At 50.9% G+C, this 24,159-nt stretch overlaps 1 protein-coding gene across 2 annotated transcripts in view; it reads left to right on the forward strand.

Moving 5' to 3' along the window:
- Positions 1 to 14,214, forward strand: part of SPATA13 (spermatogenesis associated 13) — a 128,373-nt gene extending 114,159 nt beyond the window's left edge. For both annotated transcript variants that reach the window (XM_040979876.1, XM_040979877.1), the window contains 6 exons: positions 585 to 764; positions 2,181 to 2,413; positions 4,990 to 5,119; positions 7,033 to 7,405; positions 9,766 to 9,840; positions 11,768 to 14,214. In XM_040979876.1, the coding sequence (XP_040835810.1) occupies positions 585 to 764; positions 2,181 to 2,413; positions 4,990 to 5,119; positions 7,033 to 7,405; positions 9,766 to 9,840; positions 11,768 to 11,943 (1,167 nt within the window). In that variant the 3' untranslated portion in view covers positions 11,944 to 14,214. The remainder of the gene's footprint in view (positions 1 to 584; positions 765 to 2,180; positions 2,414 to 4,989; positions 5,120 to 7,032; positions 7,406 to 9,765; positions 9,841 to 11,767) is intronic.
- The last annotated feature ends 9,945 nt before the right edge of the window (positions 14,215 to 24,159 follow it).

Here is a 24,159-nt window from a genome sequence, read left to right on the forward strand (position 1 = left end):
TGACCTTAATTTGGAGGTGTCTTTACATACAGCTAAGGCCTGTTTCTACCCCACTAACTCTGCACTCATGGTGTTCTAGATGAAGGATGCATGAAAGCAGGCCTCTGGGTAAACGTACAGATTTCTTCTGTATCTGAAAAGTAGGTGACAGTGGAATACTGGTTCCTTGTCACGTTTGACAATGAACAGAACTGCGTTGTGTTCAGCAGGCGTTGACATTCTGTGTGTGACAGGTCTTCTCGGCTGTAAAATGGGATTAGTGCTGGGAGAGTGATTATCTTCAAGCGTGGCCACACCAGTTTTTGAACTCTGCTATTTGAGACTTTTTTCTGGAAGCTTCTTACGATGTCTTGGATTGCACATCCAACTGCATGGAGCTTTTCGTGTTCCTTTTGTTGTTCAAATATTTGCTAGCAAATTGTGGTCATGGAAATATATATCAGTTCATCAGGGACTCAGAGAAGTTAAAATAACTTTCTGTAATTAAAATCCCCCAAGGCCCTGGTGTAGGCCCCCGAAACTGTATTATTCAAATAGTTCCTTTGAACTTCCAGATAAGTAAAGCTTGCTTTTGTATTTTGCAGGGTTACATTCGACAATGTCGTAAGCATACAGGAATGTTCACTGTTGCACAACTTGCCACTATTTTTGGAAACATTGAAGATATTTACAAATTCCAAAGAAAGTTTCTGAAGGACCTTGAGAAGCAATACAACAAGGAGGAACCTCATTTAAGTGAAATAGGATCCTGCTTTCTTCAACATGTAAGCTGCCCCTCACTTCTGCGCTAGCACATCGGGCTAACCCCACTGGTAACAGGACTTTTGGTTCTGTGTACTGGATTAATTTCCCATAAAGTGGAAATGTCTAGGATAAAATTGATTGGGTCAGTTGTTGCCTAAATACTGAAGGTCAATTTTTTAAATAAGTCTTTTGAGGTTAGAGGGTTGTATCAACTGTGTAATAACATGTAGTAAGTAGCTGGCATTTCAGGCACTTTGAGTATTCCTCTGTTGGCTGCTGTGCTGCTGAGATAGGTAGGATTGTTGCCCACCCACCCCCCCATCTTACAGATGAGGACCCTAAGGCCCAGAGATCAGGCTACATCCTAGTAACGGGTGACTTGAGACCCAGGTGGTGGCTCTAGAACTCCCGCAGCACACAGCTGATACCGTACATATCTCAAAATGTCCCCAGGACTGTGTCCCAAACCTATCAATTGCAATTGGACTCCTCACGTTTCAATACACAGAGATTTAAGAGGAAGAAGATACTGGTTTCTATAATATGATTATAACCCTATGGTGATAGCCATAAAAGCAAAACCACCTCCTTTCTTACTTCCTGGGTGCTGGACTCAGTAGCTTTCTAGAGTCAGCAGTGGGAGCCAGTTCTTTGGATGGGAGGATTTTAAATAACTGAACATAATATGATTTAAGGGTGTGGGCATGTTTGGGGCTTTGCAAAAGCCTTGTGTGGGCGGGGCAGCAGCATCCCAAAGGGTAGTGAGGTGAGCTTCCAGTGTCAGCTGAGACCTGGTTGGGGAGGCCACAGCCTCAGGGTGGCTGGGGGGACCGCAGGGGCTGGCCAGGGAAATGGCCAAAAGGAGCCTCCAGCACCCTGGGCAGATACCAACCAGGAGAAGGGAGATGAACAGAGAGCTGCAGTTTGAAGTGGGAGTATGATGGGTGTGGAAGACAGGTGCTAGAGAGCTGGAAAGGAGACTTGGAGTGAGAGGAAGAGGTGTTGATTTGCACTTCCTGGCCAAGAAAGTTCATCTGTGGAGGTAGGTGGACTAAGCCAAGGGCAAGGCTTGGACCTCCTCCTCCTCCTGAAAGACACAACAGAGCTGGTAAGGAGATGGTGGCATAGGGACCTGCCCCGTTTACCTCTCAAGTAAGTGAGGGGAGAGCCTGAATCTGAAGCAGCCCAGCCCTCTACCTGCACAAGGTACACCACAGCTGACCACCCCTGCCCAAGAGCCCTTCATTGCAGAGGAGACGTGGGTTGAGGTCCATGCTGTCGAGGCATGGACCCAGAGCAGCCTGGGCTGCCATCGGCTCCTTGCTGTGGACATCTGCTTTCCAGGAGTGTCCCGCTAGATGGGTTGGGTATTGCCATCGTGGTCCCGTCATGGTGCAGAGCCACCTGTGACAGACGCTGTGCTTTCCCTTTCTCAGCAAGAAGGCTTCGCCATCTATTCCGAGTACTGCAACAACCACCCGGGCGCCTGTGTGGAGCTGTCCAACCTCATGAAGCAGGGCAAGTACAGGCACTTCTTCGAAGCCTGCCGCCTGCTGCAGCAAATGATCGACATCGCCCTCGATGGCTTCCTGCTCACGCCAGTGCAGAAGATCTGCAAATACCCACTGCAGCTGGCCGAGCTGCTCAAGTACACCACGCAGGATCACAGGTGCTCAGAGCGCCCATGCGCGTGACCCTCAGCGCCCTGCCCTCGCCCCTAAGACAGATGAACTAACTCAGTTCCGGCAGCTGATAGAACAGTCAGGCTGCCTGCGTGCGTCTGCCACAGCTCTCTGACGCAGCTTCCTGTTCCTGTACACCCGAGGAGACCGTAGGTGGTGGCTCAAGCACTTGGGTTTCTATCACCTGTGTGGGAGACCCAGCACTCCAGGCCCTTTGTTCTCTGCCTTGGCCAAGTTCTGTCCTTGCCGGCCATGGGCACTCGGAGGATAAACCAGTGGGTGGAAAGTTTTTTCTCTCTCTCTCTCTTCCCCTGCCTTTCAAATAAAATGAGCATGCGTGGTAACGAATACATAAAACACAGGCTTAGTAGAGTCGGAACTCCATGTAGGCAGCTTCTGGATTATTTAGTGTTTACAGCTGGTTCTCCTAAACTAATTGTGACTCGTCCACAGAGCCTAACCCTGACTGCATGAGAGAGGGCGTCACCCACTCAGTCTGCGATAGGCACACCCATCTCTGGCATGGGAGAATGTGGCATGGTGCAGTGCAGTGCGAGTTGCTGTTGTCTTCATTTTCGGCCACTGGGCTGCCTGCAGGGACACGGCAGTAGCAGGGCACTAACTGCCAGGCACCCAGTCCGTGCTCGTGTGTGATTGGACCAGTTTCCTGTCTTAGAATGCAGAAGCTGCATGCCTGGGTCTTTCAAAAAGTCCTTTGCTTCTTAATTTTTCTGTGTATCTTCTCTGGCTTATGATCTGGTTTCATACTTTCATTATTTCTTCAAATGTGTGGCTCTCTTGGCTTCCCTAAGTTCCCGATTTTTCTATGAATGTCACTTGCTTTTATTTATTGCAGTGAACTTTCTATTGCTATTTTTCTTTTTTTTAAGATTTTTTTTTTTATTACAAAGTCAGATATACAGAGGGAAGGAGAGACAGAGAGGAAGATCTTCCGTCCAATGATTCACTCCCCGAGTGAGCACAGCGGCCGGTGCTATGCTGATCCGAAGCTGGGAACCAGGAACCTCCTTCGGGTCTCCCACGCAGGTGCAGGGTCCCAAAGCCTTGGGCCGTCCTCGACTGCTTTCCCAGGCCACAAGCAGGAAGCTAGATGGGAAGTGGAGCTGCCGGGATTAGAACCGGTGCCCATATGGGATCCTGGCATGTTCAAAGCGAGGACTTTAGCCTCTAGGCCACGCCGCCGGGCCCTATTGCTATTTTTCTAACCTAAAATCCTTAGACTCTGTTGCTCACTGACTTCACTTTAGTCTTAAAATTCTCATCTAATTATATATAAAGATTGCTTTTTTGAGATTTATTTGTGTATTTGAAAGAATTACAAAGAGAGGGAGGCACACACACACACACACACACACACACACACACACACACACACACACAGGAAGATCGCCCATCTGCTGGTTCACTCCCTGGATGGCCACAACAGCTGGAGCTGGGCCAAGCTAAAACAAGGAGCTAGGCAGGCTCTTCTTCCAGGGCTCCTGTGTGGGTGATAAGCACCCAAATACTTGGGCAGGCTTTTGTTCCCAGGCTATTGGCAGGGAGCTGGGTCAGAAGTGGAACAGCTGGGACATCAACCAGTGCCCGTGTGGGATGCTGGATCACAGGCCCAAGGGCAGCAAGGGCTGTTTTGTGGGGCAGGGCTAGGGACTCCTTGGTAAATGAGCTGTAGGTTCTGTGCTCAAGGCTTTTCCCTGTGTCTATGCAGATGGATTTTAATTTCATCTGAGACCCAATGGGCATTATCTATCTTTAAAGTATGCCTTTAACTTGTTGTATCTTTTCTCAGAAAGTGAAAGCTTCATCGCATTAGCACATGACTGATTCACATGTCCCAAGTTATTGAACAAAACCGATTGTAACAGCTCAGATACTGTTTTCCAGCCTGTGTGAGCTGGGGACTATGCAGCTTGTTTTTCTAGCACATACAGTTTTAGGGCTCTGTTGGGAAGTGAGGGCATCCTAGTTTGAAGTGACCACAGCGTATGAAAGGCAACAGAATTGGGGATCTGTTGCTAAGGCCAGTCCCCTTTGAGCACTGACATAACTCATAATTCAGATATCTGAGTCTGTGGCTCGTGTCTTCCTGTTTCCGTTTCTGAGCAGTATAAAATATGAGACCCAGCAAATAACTGCCTTGTAATGGCTAGGGATTTCAAAAATATTTCATATAGCAGAATGTGATAAACCAGAAAATCAAAGCAATAATAAGAACGATTCTTTACTGTAATTAACAAAAGTATTCCATTGTCACAGTGACTAGAGCTGATTTCTTATGGCATTTACATTCATTTGTTGTGATTTCTGGGAAGTGAATGAAAACATTCTAATTCTGAATTGCATTCCATTCCGTCAGCTCCCTTAACCTATGCAGACTGTAGCCTATTCATGGGGGAACAAGAGAAAGGAAACAATGGCTGTTGCTTAAATGCCATTTCGTCTAGACCGTTCGTATACACGTCAGGGATTGAGTGCATTATTTTGTCAGTTCTCATTTGTGAGTTGCGTGTGTGTTTGACTAAAATTAACCTCCTATTTGCAGTGATTACAGCAACATAAAGGCCGCCTACGAGGCCATGAAAAATGTGGCCTGCTTGATCAACGAGCGCAAACGCAAGCTGGAGAGCATCGACAAGATTGCCCGCTGGCAAGTGTCCATCGTGGGCTGGGAGGTAAGCGTGGGCGCCTCCCAACACTGCCACCCACTCCCGCTGCACCTTCCACTTAGTGATGGTAGCCTGTGTGTGATCATCTTAATGGTATATGTGCATTTTGAGGCATATGGATGGATTTAACAGTCAACTACTTTATCGTCCATTTGGACAGAGAAATAAGTTCTGAGGGAGGCCTGTGATTAACATATTGCCCAGGCTCCATCTCTTTCATTAAAGTCAACTCCAGAGGAGGAACTAGAATCTATTTCCCATCCAATAAGGTAATGCAGTGGCAGGAATAAGGGGGACAAGCATCATCTATGAGATGGAACAAATGCATCTTCTAATGTGGCCTGCAATGATGGGCCAACAAATGCATACACAGGTACACACTTTGTTAAGTATTTATGAAAACCACGATGAGTGTTTATCTAATCTGTCTAACAGTGGTTTACCTGGGTTCATATATTCTTCTCAATAGTCCTGACACCTCGTGGGCACTGTGCAGAAAGCCCCTAAGGCGGGTGGAGAACACGGAAGCATGGAAGCATTCAATAGCTTATTCCAGGGCCACTCAGCTACTGAGTGGCAGAGCTGGATTCAAACCGAGGCAGTTGAGCTTCTCAATCCCCACTGTTAGCAACAACAGGAAGCTGGCACCATTCAGATCATGTTCGGATGAAGTGCGGTTCTTATCTCATTCCTTGGGGAGGACCCACTCCCCCCACAGATCCAGAAATTACAGTGAAAAGTTGGGTTTTTAATCAACGTAAGTTATAATGGTGACTCTTGGAAAGAAATACCTGTATTGCGAGGGACTTAGAGACTTCCTGGTGCTCAGAAGGGATCTCCAAGGTGGTTGAGTCTAACTCCTTGTTTTGGAAGAGAAGAATCTAGGCCACACGTTGCTCTAAGCAAGTAAACAGAGGAGCTATTTCAGAGCCTAGCTCTTTTGCCTCCAAAACCTGTTGTGCATGGCTGGAATTAAAGGGGAGTAAAATCTTATGAAACAAAGGCCAGTGTTGTACCAAATACCATAAAGTAGCATTGGACTGGATCCAAGCTAAATATTGCAAAAGTGTGCTTTTCTTTCCAACCTTGGACTCTGACATCAAGGGGCTGATTTACCTCCAGGAGGTTACTTAGTTCTTACCAGCAGTTTGCCACCTGGCCTTTTGTTGCCATGACCCTAAACTCCTTGTTATTCTGGGGAGCTGCTAGGTACCTAACTTGGAAGGCCAGAAGGGTGTACAGCTGCTGCTCTGAAATTCCCTGTTACAACCTCCTGATTCTGCCATGTCAAGTTTGAACCAATCACATCCAGTTAGGCATACATTTCACTGAAGGGTTTAGATCAGGAAGATGTCTCCGGTAACCTAAAGTTCGATAACATTTTCCCAATGTGTAGAGAAAAATAAAAACTAATGTCATGTACCAGGAGGCCAATCAACAGTTTTCAATGGATTTTGAAGTCCTGCTCACCTACGATGGTGATTGGATAATCCTAGAAAAACTCTCTATCAGGGGCCCCTTCTGTGTCTCAGATACCCAGAATAATCTGAATTGGAAGATTTTTGTTGGAGGTTTATTTATTTGAACGAGTTATGGGAAGAGAGAGAGAGAGAGAGAGACCTTCCAGTCAGGGTTCGCTCTCTAGATGACTACAGTAGCCAGGACTGGACCAGGCCAAAGCTGGGAGCCAAGAGCTTCTTCCAGGTCTCCCACCAGGGTGGCGGAGCCATCTGCCACGCTCTCCCAGGCCATCAGCAGGGAGCTGGGTGGGAAGTGGACCAGCTGGGATGCGAACTAGCACCGTGTGAAATGCTGCTGTTGCAGTCATTGCCTTCATGTGCTGTAGCAGACTGCCAGCCCCACCCCTCCCCTTTCCTCCAACTGGAAGATATTAAATGTGTGTTTTTTTATCTTTCCAGGGCCTAGATATTTTAGATCGAAGCTCAGAATTGATTCATTCTGGGGAACTGACCAGAATCACGAAGCAGGGCAAGAGCCAGCAACGGACATTTTTCCTGTTCGACCACCAGCTGGTGTCCTGCAAGAAGGACCTGCTGCGCCGGGACATGCTCTACTACAAGGGCCGCATCGACATGGACGAGATGGAGCTGGTGGACGTGGAGGATGGGCGGGACAAGGACTCGAACCTCAGTGTGAGGAACGCCTTCAAGCTCGTCAGCAGGACCACGTCGGAGGTTCATCTGTTCTGTGCCAAAAAGCAGGAAGACAAGGCAAGGTGGCTGCAGGCCTGCTCCGATGAGAGGCGGAGGGTGCAGGAGGACCAGGAGATGGGTAAGCCCTGGGGCTCATGTGCACCTGCACCCAGCCCATCCCTCACTCCACCCACAAGCCGCTGTGCCCCGGCTCTGACCTTCTTAGAGCTAAATCCGTTGGTCCAGTGCAGTCAGAATGCAGATAGAGCCAGCATCAGACCCCGTAACAGCATACCTCAACAATAGCATAGTGCATAGCATTTGCACTATAGGAGGTGTGCTGAGTTAGCACGTACAGGGAGTGGGCCCATGTCTGAGGCATATACTACAAGAGGCCTTGAGCCTGCAGAGATTCAGTGTGCACGGAGCCTCCTGGAGCCAGTCCTCCGCTGTACCCAGAGACAGCTGCATTCACTGGGAAGGAGCTAGCTGGGCACTCTGCTGCTGTTTCCACTTGGTCTCACCGAGTCCCTAGGTGCACTTAATGGGATTATATGCATTTTACAGATGAGAAAATGAAGGCTTAAGGAATGGCTTGCTCCTCAAACATGGCCAGGTAGCATTCAAAGGTAGCTTGGTGAGACCCCACAGACCAGACCATGCTGGCCAGCCCTCACCCAGGCCGTCAGGAGTATCAGGTGATTCTTAAGGCTGCCTCCTACATTTGCAAAAAGCATTTTCTTTGAGAGATCTGTTCATTTGAAAGACAGGGTTACAGAGAGCAATGGAGTGAGACAGATCATCCAGATGCTGATTCACTCCCCCAGTGGCCTCAGCAGCTGGCACTGAGCAATGCAAGAGCCAGGAGCCAGAAGTCTCATCTGGGTTTCCCACGTGCGTGATGGGCTCAACACCTGAGCTGTGTTCCATTGCCTCCCCGGGCACATTAGCTGAGTGGCAGATATTCAAACCAGCACTCATATAAGATGTTGCAATCTGCGGCTTAGTCCGTCGTGCCAAAACACCAAAGCCTACAAAAAAAATACTCCTTTTTTTATTTTGTTCTCTTTGCTGCCACGTTCTCTGCATCTAGCAGTGCTGCTATGGGTATCCCCGACTCCCTCCTGTAACACCTAGGACAGGAAGCCTGCGGGTGGACTTGGCTTTGCTTTGTCTTCCCAGCCTCCACTGTCCTCAGGTGGAGTGTGTCACTGTGACACTGAGGCCGCCATGACTGGTGCAGATGCTGCCACATCCGCAGTGTCTGAGCTCCAGGCGTGGTGTATTCGGGGACTTGGAGCACACGTTGGGGAGGTCGTGTTTCCTGGCTGGAGGACCCAGCATATCCAACTCATTCCACCTGCTGTAGGAGTGAAACCAGGGAATGGCTTCCTCACTCCCTAACAGCCCTAGGGCATGTAGGATTCTGTGTCAGGGTGGAAGGGAGCTGCAAGTCAGCTTGATCTGCTGTTGGGAGCAGGAATCCACCCCCTCCCCGAGGCTCCCTGAGTGGGCAGTCATCACTCTGTGGACCGTGGGGTGACATGCACCCCTCAGGTCATCCCACAGCTGCAGGTCTGGGTGGCCTTTGGACGTGAGAACCCTAGCAGCTGTCATGCATCAGTTCTGACTTTAACACCGTTTGAGTTCAGCTGTTCCCTGCAGTAAGCACAGTGTTCTTGGGATATTTGCAGGTGATAGTTGCTAAAAGGAAGGATGGCAGCCATAGTGTTCTAATCATTACGTGATTGCCCATCATGTAATGTCTGGTACAGGATCTGAATCATTGTAAGTTGGAGTGTTTGAGTTTCCCCTGAGAGAGCACTGGCCCCAATTACCTGTCAGTGCTGCCCTTCAACTGGGGAGGAAGGAGGAGCCTGGTTTTCTGCTGAAGGGTTAAGCATTGCTTCCTTCTATCTAGTGCTCAGAAGAAAGGCATGGTTATGAATTGGATGAGTGTGGGTTGACACAGGACCCATGCTGGTGTCTGGGATGTTATACCCACCTCTGTGTCTGATATGTTGTGGGTGGGTAGATTTGGAGAGTGCCCTGAGCCAAGAGACCCGTTTTTTCCAGTGCAGCTGTTTTCACCCAGTCCACCCTGTTGGTGCTGATGGCACCCACGCGGGGAGTTCAGGGCATCCAGCGTCCACAGATGGAATCCAGTGCAGACCAGGAGGAGGCAGTGCTTTTGCTCAGGGTTCAATCTGATTCTTACATCTCAGCACACAGGGGGATAGAGCAGGTCCCTCTGCTTGGTTCTCTCTGCCATGAGGGTCTGTTAGGTGCCCCTGCGTGAGGATTGGCTCAGCAGGTAGCCAGGTGCCCATCTCTCCTGGGGCAGTCCTCTACTGAGGACCCCTGCGACTCCCCAGGGCAGTGTCCCAGCCTCGTGACACTTGAGGATTGCCCATCTTGGCTGTGGGTCAGAGGGACTGCTCCGTCATGGTGTACGTCGGCTTGCCACGAGTATTTACTGCCATTTGTTTCTGATTGCAGGCATGGAAATCTCAGAAAATCAGAAGAAGCTCGCTATGTTGAATGCTCAAAAGACAGGACATGGAAAGTCCAAAAGTAAGTTTGGGAGAGGACTTTGTCTCCATGTGTGTCAGCATTGTGATGAAAATGGAGAAGTGCCTACATCGATTCTGATGAGCTGTGAGTGAGGGAGAGGAAGGCTTAGGGTGAGACGCTGAAGGGCACACCCAGTGTGGGAATGGTGGTGCTACCCACCAGGCCATGAAGGTTTGCCAATCTGAAGCAAACCAAAGGGCTGGCTCTGGGACTACAGAAGTCTCCAGAAGTCTCCAGCCTCCTGCTGCTTGCTGGCCCTAGGCTGGCCACATCCAAGTGCAACTCAGGAGAGATGTGAGTTCAGCCAGGAAATCCACACGGAGAAGACACAGCATAGGGACTAGGAGCTGCCCCACCTCCACGCACACCCCGGCGGCAGCTGGGCCATGTGCACGCAGAGGTGCCTCCACAGTGCAGATGCCATGCAAGCTGTAACCCAGGAGCAGTTCAGTAATAGGGGCTTCTATTACAACAAGGGCATTGCATTCCCTAAGAGATGTATGAAGATCAGCTGCAAAAAAGCAACCCTGCATCTTCCTTTCTGAAAATGCGAGAGATGCGTTACGGCCCAGGGCTGTGCTCGGCTGTCTGCAAATGGGCTACGAAGGAGTCCTACCTGCCCTTCAGAGTTCTTAGCTTTCCCCAGCTTTCTCTACAAATGCACATCTCCACTAAGTCGTATCTTTAAGGCAGATAGGCCCATTGTATTATTTTCTTTTTTTTTTTTTTCAAATTTTAGCTTAAAAAGGCAAATTTTCAAAAATGAGAGACAGATCCTCCATCTGCTGGTTCACTCCCCAAATGGCTACAACGGCTGGAGTTGAGCCAATGCAGAGCCAGGAGCCCTCTCCAGATCTCCCACATGTGTGCAGGGCCCAAGGACCTGTGCCACCCTTCTCTGATTTCCCAATCCACAGGAAAGGAGCTGGATCGGAAGTGGAGTAGCCAGGAGTAGAATCGGTGCCCATTTGAGATGCCAGTAATGCAGACAGGATTAGCCTACTGAGCCATCACACCTGCCCCTGTATTTCTGATTTGAATAGCAGATGACCATATAATACCTATTGTTAGATGTATCGGTCTCAATTCGTGTCTTCTGAGTCACTCGCTCGGCAGCTAGGCTCCTGAGAGAGGAACTCAGACATTCCTGTGGGTTGTCTTGGTTGATCCTCCGTGTCATCCTCTGAGCTAAGGAATGCGTTCTGTAGTCAGGTCAGGCCTAACTTCCAGCCTGGGTCCTGTTCTCTGCCAAGCACCCCCCTTCCATCACATCCTGTGCCTTATGCAGTCACTTGTGAGCCCTAATTTCAGTCAGCCTTTGTAATTAGCTCTGTACGCAGCTTAAAAGGCTGCTCTGATGAAGCAGTTTTGTTTAAAGCAGGTAGGGGGCATTTTCATAAACCTGTATATTTGTTTAATGTTTCGTAGCCACCCACCGAGTAGGCCTCTGTTCACCCCCATTTTAGAGGTCAGGAAACTGAGGCACCAAGAAATCAGTTGGCTTCCCCAATACCAACTGATGAGTGGCAGGACAGGGTTTGGCCAGGGCAGTATGAGCTCCAGGCTCTCAGGGGGAGCGTTTCATTGCCTCTGACCCCCCACTAGCAATGCAATGCTGGTCCTCACAAGACCTCCTTGGGTCACAGTGCCCCCTCACAGTACCAGCTTGGCATAGCTGTACCTTGCCTGAACAGTGTTGGGAGAATCCGATGAACTAATCCACTTTTATGTCCGTGGGAAACGCTGAGGAGGCTCCTGGCCCCGGCTTTGGATTAACTCAGCTCGTAGGGTCTCTCATTGTTAGATGTTCTTTTGGTTGATGCAGATTAAGAGTTAGCCATGAACTTGAGTCTTGACCGCCTTTCTTTTGGCCTTTGTGGTTGAGGAGTGACCTTCAGTCTGTGTTCTGTCTCTCCCCTTGAACCAGGCTACAGCGGATGCCCCGTGGCACCACCACACCAGGGCCTGCACCCCCTCCACCAGCGCCACATCACAGTGCCCACCAGCATCCCTCAGCAGCAGGTGTTTGCCCTGGCAGAGCCCAAAAGAAAGCCTTCCCTCTTCTGGCACACCTTCAACAAGCTTACACCCTTCAAGAAGTGAAGCTGAGGTGCCGCGAGGAGCACCGTGCTCAGGTCTTCTCAGCAATGCGAGGAAATGTCTGCAACTGGTGCTGAAACCTTTTGGGGATCAATGAAGGAGCGAGGGACTTGGGTTCCGTTCAGGCTCTGGAGACCCAGCTGCCTTTTCTGGCAGGAAGCAGAAGGTCCTGACACAGCTCATCCACAGGAGAGCCCCAGGGCCCACGTGGCGGGCCACAGTGGCTGCCCACGCTGTGGCCCCCACGAACCGCACCATGACGGGCCCACTCTTGCTGCGGTCCGAGCACATTTCATCCCAAGCGATGGCTTGATGGCAGGTCACTTCCTTATTAGGTTTTGGAGAGAGTCGTCGACAAGGAGTTGGTAGGACACTCACTTGCCCTAGCACATGTCTGGTCGTACCTAGCGGGTGCGCTCTTACTCACTGGCATAGTATTAGGGGCCCTACAGCTGCGGTGACTGTGGCTGTGGTCTTCCCAGTATTGTCTGGGCCTTCATAGTTACCAAATGACAGGCACAAGCTTTGTCCTACAAGGCTGGGGACAAGCAGATGTGGCCACGAGTACCTGGCCGCCTGTGGCTTGCAGTTCATGGATGGAACCCGGCTCCGGGCCCGTCCTCAGGCCAACCCTCACCTGCCTCAGCGTCTTGTGTAACCGCACAAGCAGAAGTGACATCCCGTACCAGTGTCTGAGAAGCTGCCGTTCCCGCAACTGCTGGCAACCGGAGAGCCCGTTAAACATCCCGCGGATGATGCAGCCAGCAGGAAGTACTGTGTTTCAAAAAGCATCCTCTGCTTCTTCCCGTGCTCATCTGACGGCCTCGCCCATCACATTGCAAAGACACGGGCTTCACATGAGAAAACATGAAGGGCATGGGGTCCTGCTCCGCAGGGACTGGCAGCTGGCTTTGTCACGTGAGCCCTGGCCGTCATGACGTCAGCAGACACCTGAAGGCCCGTCGTTGAGAAGGAGACCTTGACGAAATACCTCGGCTCAGAGAGAGCGTTCTTTCCAAATGAAGGCGACACAGGGCTGGGGCCCGCAGGTAATGCCTCCTTTTCCGGGACCAAACTGCAAAATGTGATGGCTATACTCGCTGAGAATGCCTGGAGCAGGCAGGCGCTGCCAGCCAGGGAAGCTTGCTCACCCCTTGGCACACTGGGTAGAGAATGGAGCCTCTTGCATTTTGTGGCTTGGACCAGCCCCAGTTTTTATATGCTATTCTTGCACAGTTCTTTTTTCTAATAGACCTATATATGCAAATAAACACATCTTCAAACAGAGGTGTTATCTGAGTCTCCAGCTGGGTGGGCTTGCTGTTCTCCCCCACCTTTCCCTATAACCAAAGCTGTTAAAGAGGTGCTGGTTCAGCACCGTGAAAACAACCCTGACCCTGGAGCTCCGTGTTAACTGTCCACGGCCCTGCTGTGGCATCCCGGGAATGCCTGCCTGCCTGCCAGGCAGCGGTACCAGGAGGTCCCCATGCCCTCTGAGCAGCCGCTGCCCAGGGTTGCATCTGTGGCCCCACACACCAGATCCCAAGGTAGAGAAGTTGCCACCTGCGGGAGGTCGTTCTGAGATGCTGCGGCTTCAGCCATGGGAGGCCCCCCCGGGGGTGGCTGTCTTTCCCTGCTGGAGTTTCACAGAACTGACCCAGCAAAATACACTTAAACTGGTTCTTTAGGACACCTCTCCGTACCTAGAGGGGTCTGTGTGATACACGGAGTTTTTGTTTCTGCAGAAGTTCTCAACAGTGTTTTATGTATACATGCCATAAGAATTGCTTTAAGGAAACCAAGAGAAGCCTTCACATGTGTTACATTTCCAGTGAGGGCTCAGCTCCGGTGCGGAATCTCTCGGAGAGCTTCCATTTCCTGCTTGAAGTTCTGGAACCAGTCCAGCCCTGGCTTCCAGCTCCCACCTACCTCCACGGACTTCCTGACAGAGACTGCTGAGGACTCGGTGTGTTTTTGTAGAAAGTCAGGTGCCGTGCAAGTCCGAGCTCGTCCCAGGAGCGTCACACGGTCTGAGAGTCGCCTGATCAGTGTCCCAGGCAGATCCCCATTTGGCTTTTCAGGTGATTTTGAAACTGTTACCACATTTTTTTTTAATGGATAAACCATTTTTTGACTTCCTAAAAATTATGTCTTGCTTAGGTTTTGTTAGCAAATATTTGAGTTCTACAAAGAATAGAGGCCCCAACTGTCTTCATTTTTGCTGTTGTTGTTTGCCAAACATCCTTCTTTATTTAAATCACATGATCCTCTTGGTGGGGCAAAAAAAAAAACAGCCTCTTGCATGAACTGTGGATGCTAGCTCTCTTTTCTGTCTCCTGCTCTCATTTTAATCCTGTGTTCCTTAAGAACGGGCTAAAAAACTGGCAGAACGTGCCAATGAATTTCGCTGATCCTTCCCCTTTCAGAATCTGCTCGCTGTTATTGATAGGTGAAATGGCCTTGGATCTCAAGCAGCCTTCTCTCTGTTGATCACACCTACAAGGGGTCGGTGCCAGCGGGAGACGCTGAGCGCTCAGCCAAGGGGACATTCGTGCTTAGTCTGACCTGCGGATGAGACAGAGATGACAAGCCATTGGCCCGTGCTTTCATGCCGTGCCCTCCGCGTAGCTTTCACCTGAGCATCTCATTTTGTGGTCCAAAACGTTTTGCCACCGTCCAGTGCTGCTTCTGAATGCCGTGCCTTCGTGTGCCTGATCCAGATGCAGGCGAGCTTCCATTCATCTAGACACAGGGCGGGGTGCGTTTGATTCCAAACTCTGTTCCCCACGGAAGTCTCCTGGGAAAGGCCGGCAAAGACCCTCCAGCAGGACCTGGGCCAGTGGCCCTGCTGCGAGGTTCTGCTCCTCCAGGTTCCTCAGTGCGGAGAGGACCGCCTGATCACCAGGGCGGAGGCACAGCTTTCTGCCTCGGGAATTCATCCAGGAAGAGAAGGAAGAGAGAAGACGCCCTCCCGCCGCGCAGTGGGAACAAATGCCCTTTCAATAACATTCAGGCTTGGGGGGCTAGACCCCACCCCATTGTGGGGTTAAACCAAAAACAAAAAACCGCGCTCCCCACCTCCGTCACAATCTCAAACTGGCTTTCTTTGTTAAAATTTCACCTGGCTAATGGTTATTTTCAGGATTCAGTGAAAGTGAAGCTCAAAAACTACCCCCTCCCCCCCCCCGTTCTTCCCCCTTCCCCGTTCTACCCCCCTAAAAATAATAAGTGAAAGCTAACTGGTCTTGACCAAAAGCAACAAAGAAACAGCAGCTTGAGTGTGTGATGGGAAATGTCCTTGGCGACAAATACTTTTCCTGATTGCCTGTGGTTAGCTCATAGGCATTGCCATTTGTAAATAGAAAATGCTCCTAATGCATTGAGTGATTTAGTAATTGGTCTCCTTTGCTTTTGTAAATATTAGTATCCATTGTGTATGACTGGCTGGCCTACTTCCCAAGACTTTGAATAACATTTTAACTTCTTGTCATCAAGATGATGTTGATTGTATAGGTCAGGTGGAAACTTCCACAGTGATGAGTTAGCTGTTGACAGCTGAACTGCAATGTACAAGATTGATGTAATTTGATATGTATTTTTGTTGAATGAAGTTTTTTGTAAAAAAAAAAAAGTTATTGGAATGATTTCTTGTAAATGTTGGGAATCTCTATTTGTTGTTCTGTATATTAAAAGTAATTTGCCAAACTGCTGCTCGTAACTGTATTTGAAGAATTAAACAAATTAGCACAAGCCAGGTGGGGGTGTTGCCCTGCGGGGGGCGGGGGGGGACGGCGCGGGGAAGGCTGGGGGCTGCAGATTTTTGCCTACCCCTGCTTTCCTTTCCGATAGCCACTTTCAGCAGTTAGAGGGCACTGGGTGGGGACCACTGAAAGGAGATCCTGTAATTGCCCCGGCTTTGCTGCCAACCCTGGAGGACAGATAGAACTGGCCTTTGTGCCCCCTTTGACCCCGGACTGTGGGAGGGACCCTCCAGCAGGACCTGAGCCAGTGGCCCTGAGGCACACTTACTGTGGGGGTGGGGTAGAAAAGAATTTCCTCCGTTCATTAACAGCTGGGAGAAGCCAAGTAAACAGCCCATTGTTTGCTGCAACTGAGCAGAGAAGGGCTCTGGAGTGCCAGCGTGGCCCACCCCCTCTGGAAATGAAGAGTGGCCCAAGATGAAACCCTACAGATGACACAGTGGGAAGAGGAAGATGACGGAGGCATTTTTTTGCAGAAGGATTGTGGGGAAGGTGAGCTGCTGCATGCCAGCCTCCTCCCCTGTGCTCAGAAACCAACGCTGAGGTGTGACTGTCTGTCTCCCCGAGGAGCTGGTAGGCAATAGCACAGAGAGTGAAATTCACCGCCAACTGATCAACACTAGAGAGGTGCCACTGTTGTGCAGTGATGCCAGACGGGCCCTGAGCCTCGGTGTGGCTGGGACGAGAGGGGGCAGAGACAGGCGCAGGAGCCCAGGATAGTGAGGCAGAGGCCCTGAGGCCAGACAGGGGAGCTTCCTTCTGCCTCTGAAGAGTTCAAGACCGGCTGGGACCAGCTTTGCCCAATTGGGGGCCAACAGTTGGCAGTGCAAACCGCAGACGGGGCGAGGAGGGGCCCCAGTCTGCAGGAAGCGGATAAGGACAGCCGGCAGGCCAGGGTGGGCTGGGAGATGGGGGGCACCAGGGCCAGGGAGGAAGGCTCCCCTAGCCACAACTGGCAGGAAGGGACCTTGTGGGTGTGCCTGAGGGGCCAGGGAGTCAGCCTGCAGACCCTGTTTGTGTATTTATGCAGCTGAGACAACCCCGGGGGTGGGGGTGCCCATTGCAAGGGCTCAGTTAGCTAAATCCTCAGCTGGCATGTACCAGGAATGCAAGAGAGAATAGCCCAAAGCCTTGGGAACCTGCCACTGTGTTACAGACCTGCAAGAAGCTCCTGGCGCCTGGCTTCAGATCAGCTTAGCTTTGGCTGTTGTGGCTGTTTGGGGAGTGAATCAGTGGATGGAAGATTTTTCTCTGTTTCTCTAAATCTGCCTTTCCAATAAAAATAAATCTTAAAAAAAAAAAAGGCTGGGGAGGATCAATGAACGCTGGAGGAGTGGTGGCACCAAGGTCTTCATGGCGGGGAATAGGTGGTCTCTCCAAACTCACCTGCCTACGCAGGGCACACACGTCTGAATGCCCTGTTAGGTACCACGGGTCCAACATCCCAGGGAGACCAGGCCACTGCCAGGACACTCTGCTGCTGCTCAGGCAGCAGATTCCTGCCCTGTGAGTCCTTGGTCAACAGGGACCAAAATCCAAAGTTTTCTGAACTGAGCAGTGCTGAGAGAAGATGCCCTCTGACCCACAGGTGACTCACGTTCCGAAGCTCTTCCCAGACATCTGTGCCTTCCTCCGCTCCCTCCCCTTCCTGCTGTTTTTGCAACGGAGCCCCTGGGGACTGCTGCTGCAGCAGGAAGGCCACGCTGCTTTAGCTTGCCCTGGATTCCTGGTGTGTAGCAGCAGCCCGCAGCCCTAGGGGTCAGGTAAGTGTGTGAAGTGTGTCTTTCCATTCGGTGGATACGATCTGACTCCTGCCCCGGCTTAGCTTATCAGGGAGACGGGGAATCCTGCCTAATGATTTGCCAAATAGTCAGATGCTTCTGGGAGTCTGCACAAGAAGAGTAAGTAAGCTGGCTCCAAAACTCCCCGGGAAGAAGCTAAACGGGCACTGAAAGCTTTTGAGCTTACTTGGCCAGCTAGCTCTCTGCAGACTGGCTGGGAGAGGGGTAGAAAACCTAGAAGGAATCATAAGGATGGACTTTCTAGAATGCTTCCTGCACGAGTGGGGCAATCATTTTGCATAAGTTTCTTATGTGTCCATTTCTATATCTGTGGCTATGTTAATTTACACAGTGTACTTCTAACAAATATGTTTTCTTAAAATGTAGAAGAAAAAGTGTACAAGGTAATAGGACACATGGAAAAAATACACAAGGGGATTTCCAGAAGTTCACAGCGATATTTATTGCCATGATTTTGAAGTCCGTGCACAGTTCATGATACTGATTTGTCATGAATTTCTTAGGAAGATGATTAGATAGTGCCTCATGGCTGCTTCCCTGCCCAGATGCCAGCATCAGCCAGGGCTGGGTGGCGGCTGTAACCCAGAGCTGGCATCTCAGTCTCGCACTTGAGTGGAGGGAACCCAGCTGCTTGTCCAGCCACCTACTGCCTCCCACAGCCCAGACGGGCAATAAGTTCGAGCCGGAGGCCAGATCCAGGAATTCAAACAGGCACTCTGATGTGGACCACAGGAAGTCTTTTGTTTTAAAATTGATTATTTTTATTGGAAAGTCAGATTTACAGAGAGGAGGAGAGTCAGACAAATATTTTCCATCCACTGAGTCACTGCCCAAGTGGCCTCAATGGCCAGAACCGAGCTGATCCAAAGTCAGGAGCCATGAGCTTCTTCCTGGTCTCCCACATGGGTGCAGGGTCCCAAGGCTTTGGGCCGTCCTCCACTGCTTTAAGTCCACAGATGCCTTAAGCAGTGACCTGGTTGCTAAGCTAGGGGCCGCCTCCTGTGGTGCTGACATCCCATGTGGGCGCTGGTTCAAGTCCTGGCTGCTCCGCTTCCAATCCAGCAGTTCCCTGCTAATGTGCCTGGGAAGGCAGTGGAAGATGAACTGAATCCTTGAGCCTCTGCATCTATACGGGAGACCTGGACAAAGCTCCTGGCTCCTGGCTTCAGGCTGGCCCAGTTCCGGCCATTGTGGCCTTTTGGGGAGTGAACCAACAGATGGAAGATCTGTCCCTTACCTCTGCCATCTGCCTTTCACATAAACATAAGTAAATCATTAAAAAAAAAAAAAAAGCTGCTAGGCTAAATGACTTGCCCCTCATGAATTTCTTCAGACTCTAAATGGATGGATTTCAAAGAATTTTTTACCCAAAATAAAAACCACTTAAATCTGTTTTGCATGAACTTTTTGAAATATATTTAGGGCAAACAACTTAGAGAATTTGTATTATTTTCTATATTGAAATTTGTTGTTTAACTTACCTACTTTTATTTATTATCTAAAAGAGAAACAGAGAGCTCTTCATTTGCTGTTTCCCTCCTCAAATGCCTGCAAGAGGCAGGGCCGGGCCAGTCCGGGGGAGAGGGGAGGAAGGCCGGGGCTTGGCAGCTCATCCCCGGAATCTTACACACGAGCAAATGGAGCCTCAATAAAGTTACCCAGCTGACTTTCACCCGCTTTATGTTAAATCGTGATATTGAGAGGGAAAGCTCTCGTCCTTGGCTGAGATTTCGAGAACATTCATCAGGAGAGGGTCCTGGACAATTGTTAAATGAGACACTGAGGAATAAGGCAGAAACGTAAGTAAAACGTGGGCGAAATGGCACAGGAATAAGGAGTCAGCCCCAGGTGAAGTCTGCACCTGTTGTGATTGGCGCTAAAGTGGGGGCAGGTGCCTGAGTCCTCGGACTCCTGTGCACCCCATGGGCCACGGCACGCAGGGTGCCTGCATGGAGGGGGCGCCCAGAGGGGCCTCAGCCTCCGCGACCGGGCTGGGGGACACACTCAGGAGGGACCACCCCCTGGGCAGCAGAGGCCTCCCTGCTGTCATCTGGATGGGTACTTGGCTGTGGGTCAGCGCGGTCCCGAAGAAGAGTTTCTTAGAGGTGTATTCGTGTTACACTCTTCCGCCAGAGATAGACTCGATGGCACCGTGTTTTGGGGTGTTCTATCCCAAATGCTTGCCTTTCTTGACGATCCAAGATGGACACTGCCCTGTGATAGCTCCATGCACACACCCCAGCCAGCCATCATCCCATGCACACACCCACCCTGTACACACACCCCCACCCTGTGCACACCCCGACCCCACGCACACCCCCAACCTGTACACACACCCTGTGCACACCCCCACCCTGTACACACCCCCACCCTGTGCACACACCCACCCTGTGCACACACACCCACACCCTGTACACACACACCCACCCTGTACACACACCCCCACCCTGTGCACACACACCCACACCCTGTGCACACACTCCCACCCTGTGCACACACACCTCCACCCTGTGCACACCCCGACCCTACGCACACCTCCAACTTGTACACACACCCACCCTGTGCACACTCCCACCCTGTACACACTCCCACCCTGTACACACACCCCCACCCTGTGCACACCCTGACCCTACGCACACCTCCACCCTGTGCACACACCCACACCCTGTACACACTCCCACCCTGTGCACACACCCACACCCTGTACACACTCCCACCCTGTACACACACACACCCTGTGCACACACACACACACACCCTGTGCACACCTCTACCCCATCTACACTCCCACCCTGTGTACATTCCCACCCTGCGTACACACCCCTACCCCGTGTTCACCCCCACCCCATGCACACGACCACCCTGTGCACACACACTGTCCACACTCCTACCATGTGCACACTCCCAACTATACACACACACCCATCTTACACATGTCTTGCCACAGCAATGGGGGAGGGTCCCAGGAGAGCTCATGTCTTCCCAGCAGCCTGGATTCCCAGGTGCACACTCCAACTTTACCTGAACCCCATGGCCCAGGATCTGGTGTCCCGGTGACAAGCAGCGAGCAGCAGAGGCCAGAAAGCATGGCCTCTTTGGGTCAGCCAGAAATGCCATTGCAGCATGTTCCCCTCAAAACTGAGAAGCTGGTCCGAGTTAACTGGCACTCGGCATGGAAAACATCGGCAGGATGAGCACCCAGTCCCCTCCTCATGTGGCAATGTGCTTACAGCAGGAGCCAGGGTACCGGTCACTCAGCCATTCACCAGATATTCACGAGGTAGAAAAATGAGGACTTGGAAAGTCACCTTTACAGGGCCATAAGTTAAGCCACTACCCGAGATACCGGCATCCCCTACAATGGGATCCCCAGTTCGAATCCCAGCTACTTCACTTCAGATCCAACTCCCTGCTTATGCGCGCAGGAACGCAGTAGAGAGCACCTGAGTGCTTCTGGAAGAAGCGGCTGGCTCCTGGCTTCAGCCCAACCCCCCGCTGTGCCCCTTGGGGAGGTAAGCCATCGGCCTGGTGGGTGAGACGCCCCATTAGCACGCCTGCATCCTGCATCTGGTGCCTGGGTCCATGCCTGATTGCATTCTCCTGCTGATAGACAGCATAGAAGGTTCCAGAACTCGGGTTCCTGCCGTCTCTTGAGAGACCTGGACTGAGTCCCTGGCTCCCATTTCAGGCGTGAGGGAGGAAGAAGGGACTTAGTAGCTGGGCATTCTCTTTGTGTGTCTGCCTTTCAAAACAGTTTTTAAAGAGCTCTCACCCTGGCTGGTGCCTAGTCAGCAGCGCCCCCGTGTGGGGAGAGAGCCGGTGGGGCAGGGACCAAGCGGGATGCAGAGGGAGGAGCTGGCTGCAGGGTGGGGAGGTGGTGAGCCTCCGGTCTAGCAGAAAGGCCAGACCGCAAGGGGATGAGGAATGAGGCTAAGGGGCCCACCCTCTGCTTTGAGGAAAGCACGAATGGCTTTCTTTCTCTCTCTCTCTCTCTTTTTTTTTTTTTTTTTTGGTATTTTTCAAAATGACATTAAAATCATTTCTACCGTAGACCTTGAGCAATCCCTCAAGGTTCTGCTAGAGATATCAAACCTGTTCTGATTAGGGATATCCGCACCCACCCCCCAGCGTCACTGCTCACTGCTGAAACCTGTCTGCACGCTCCCCCACTGTGTGAGCCAGGTGGACACTCTGTATCCAGGGAGCAGAAACAGGCAAGGAAGTTTGGAGACAGCGTGTGCTTGGACCTAACCTCAGCTCTAGCAAGACAGCAGAAAACAGAATGCAGTTCCCATCGTTACTTTCTCGTAATCTTGTTAGCACCGGAATAATCACTGTGCTGCCCGTGTTAACAAGCAGGAAATATTTCTAAGATCATCAGCAGAAGTCATTTGCTGAACCTGAGCTTCGGCGGATCATTTCTAGGTTAAACACAAGAGGGTGGCGTAGATTGAACATGGATTTTGACTCCAGAAAATCTCAATTTCTACAGCAGAGTAAGGTCGAGGCTTTAGAGGGCAAACGTGGGCTGCTTTTCCCCAAATGCTCTTTCCGTTAGGTTGCACCTGTTATGTGCAGACTTGCCCACACGGTGGCGGCATAATCCTTTGGAAGACTGGCTAGTCAAAAAGCTTATCGGCCCTGTGAAACGGCATTTAGCAGAAAGGAAGAACTTTCGGGACCTGGCACTGTAGCCTAGTGGCTGAAGTTCTCGCCTTGCACGCACCGGGATCCCATATGGGCGTTGGTTCTAACTCTGGCTGCCCCGCTTCCCATCCAGCTCCATGCCTGCGGCCTGGAAAAGAATCCAGAGCGGCCCAGGGCCTTGGGACCCTGCACCTGCCTGGGAGACCCGAAGGGGACTCTGAGCTCCTGGTTTCTGTTCGGCTCAGCTCTGGCTGTTGGGGCTGCTTGGGGAGTGAAACAACGGACGGAAGATTTTCCTCTCTGTCTCTCCTCGCTGTGTATCTGACTTTCTAATAAAAATAAAACAACTCTTAGAGAGAGAGAGAGCGAGAAATGAAGGAAGAACTCCTTATCTCCAGCTTCCTAAAACAGCTCGTGTCCATCTGGAACTGTTGGCTTCTAGTTTTGTCAGTATGCATCTCTACGGAGGTACATTCACAATATGCATGGCATCTTACCCTACTTTTGTAGGATTTGCTTATTTTTATTTGAAAGGCCGAGTTTACAGAGAGAGAAGGAGAGACAGAAAAAAAAGTCTCCCACCCACTGATTCACTCCCCCAAACGGCCACCATGGCCAGAGCTGAAGCCAAGAGCTCAGGAGCTTCTTCTGGGTCTCCCACACACAGGTGCAGGGACCCACGGACTTGAACCAGCCTCTGCTGCTTTTCCAAGCCATAAGCAAGGAGCTGGATCAGAAGTGGAACAGCCAGGACTCGAACCGGCGCTCGTACAAAATGCTGGCTCCAGCAGGAGGAGTATTATTAGCCTGGTGTCACAGCACTGGCCGCATTCCTATGTTTTAAAGACGTATTTGAAGAGCAGAATGACAGCGAAACAGAGACCAAGAGAGGTCTGTTTGCTGATTCACTCCCCTCCTGGTGCTACCACCCGGGGACTCAATCTGGGTCTCTCACACAGGTGGCAGGTGCCCAAGGACTGAGGTCATTGGATGCTGTTGCTTTCGCAGGCTCCATCACAGAAAGTTAGATAGAATGTGGAGCAGCCAGGACTTGAACTAGCATCCATATGTGACTCTGGCAGAGCAGGCTGCAGTTCAACCCGCTGTGCAACTCTGCCGGCCTCACAGCATTAACATGCGCGTCTTCACTACTCTAGCTAATGCTGTACTTTTGGCATGCAAATTTTAATTACTGAGGGGGAATTTTAGAGGTGATTTTAATCACACGGAACCTCGGGCTTTCTACCCAGTGGCCGTGCAGAATGACATGTGTGAGCCCCTGCTGCATCACAGTGCTGACCAGTGGCAGCTGCCTGTTCTTGCTTGCTTCAAGTTCTAAGACACCTGCTTTGCGGACACTCATTCCGCGTGACAAATGTTAGTGCAACCCGCTGTTCCAGGTCCATATCAGTAGTCTCCTAAATGAGAAAACCCGAGCATGAATTCCACACCCATTGATGCTCTGGGGTGCTCACAGCTGCCAGGGCTGGGCCGAGCTGAAGCTGTGAGCCAGGACTTCTGTGTGGCAGAAACACAATCACTTGAGCTGGCTTGCCACCTTCCGGGATCTTTGCTAGCAGAGAGCTGCAGTCAGGAGCCAGGGCTGGGACATGAACACCCACTCCTAAATTCATCGTTAATTCCATTTTTTTCCATGAATTTTTAAAATAAAGATTTATCTATTTTTTATTTGAAAAGCAGAGTTTCAGAGAAAGAAGGAGCGACAGAAAGTTCCTGTATCTACTGGTTCACTCCCCAAATGGCTGCAATGGCCAGAGCTGGGCGCTGTGAGGCCAGGAGAAACCAAAAGCCTTCCTGCTTGCCCTCTTGCAAGGCAGGAGCCCAAACACGCGGGCCAGCCGCTGCTGCCTTTCTCAGGCCGTTAGCAGGGAGCTGCGTTAGATGGATGCCTTCATGGCAGGTGGCAGCTTCACCCACTGTGTGGTGACACTGGCCCCTAAATGGATCATCTTGACCATTTAAAATGTCAAGTTTGGAGAAATAAATAC

Source organism: Ochotona curzoniae, unplaced genomic scaffold, assembly GCF_017591425.1.
Source record: "Ochotona curzoniae isolate NIBS_2020 unplaced genomic scaffold, NIBS_Ocur_1.0 contig_3332, whole genome shotgun sequence".
Classification (NCBI taxonomy): domain Eukaryota; kingdom Metazoa; phylum Chordata; class Mammalia; order Lagomorpha; family Ochotonidae; genus Ochotona; species Ochotona curzoniae.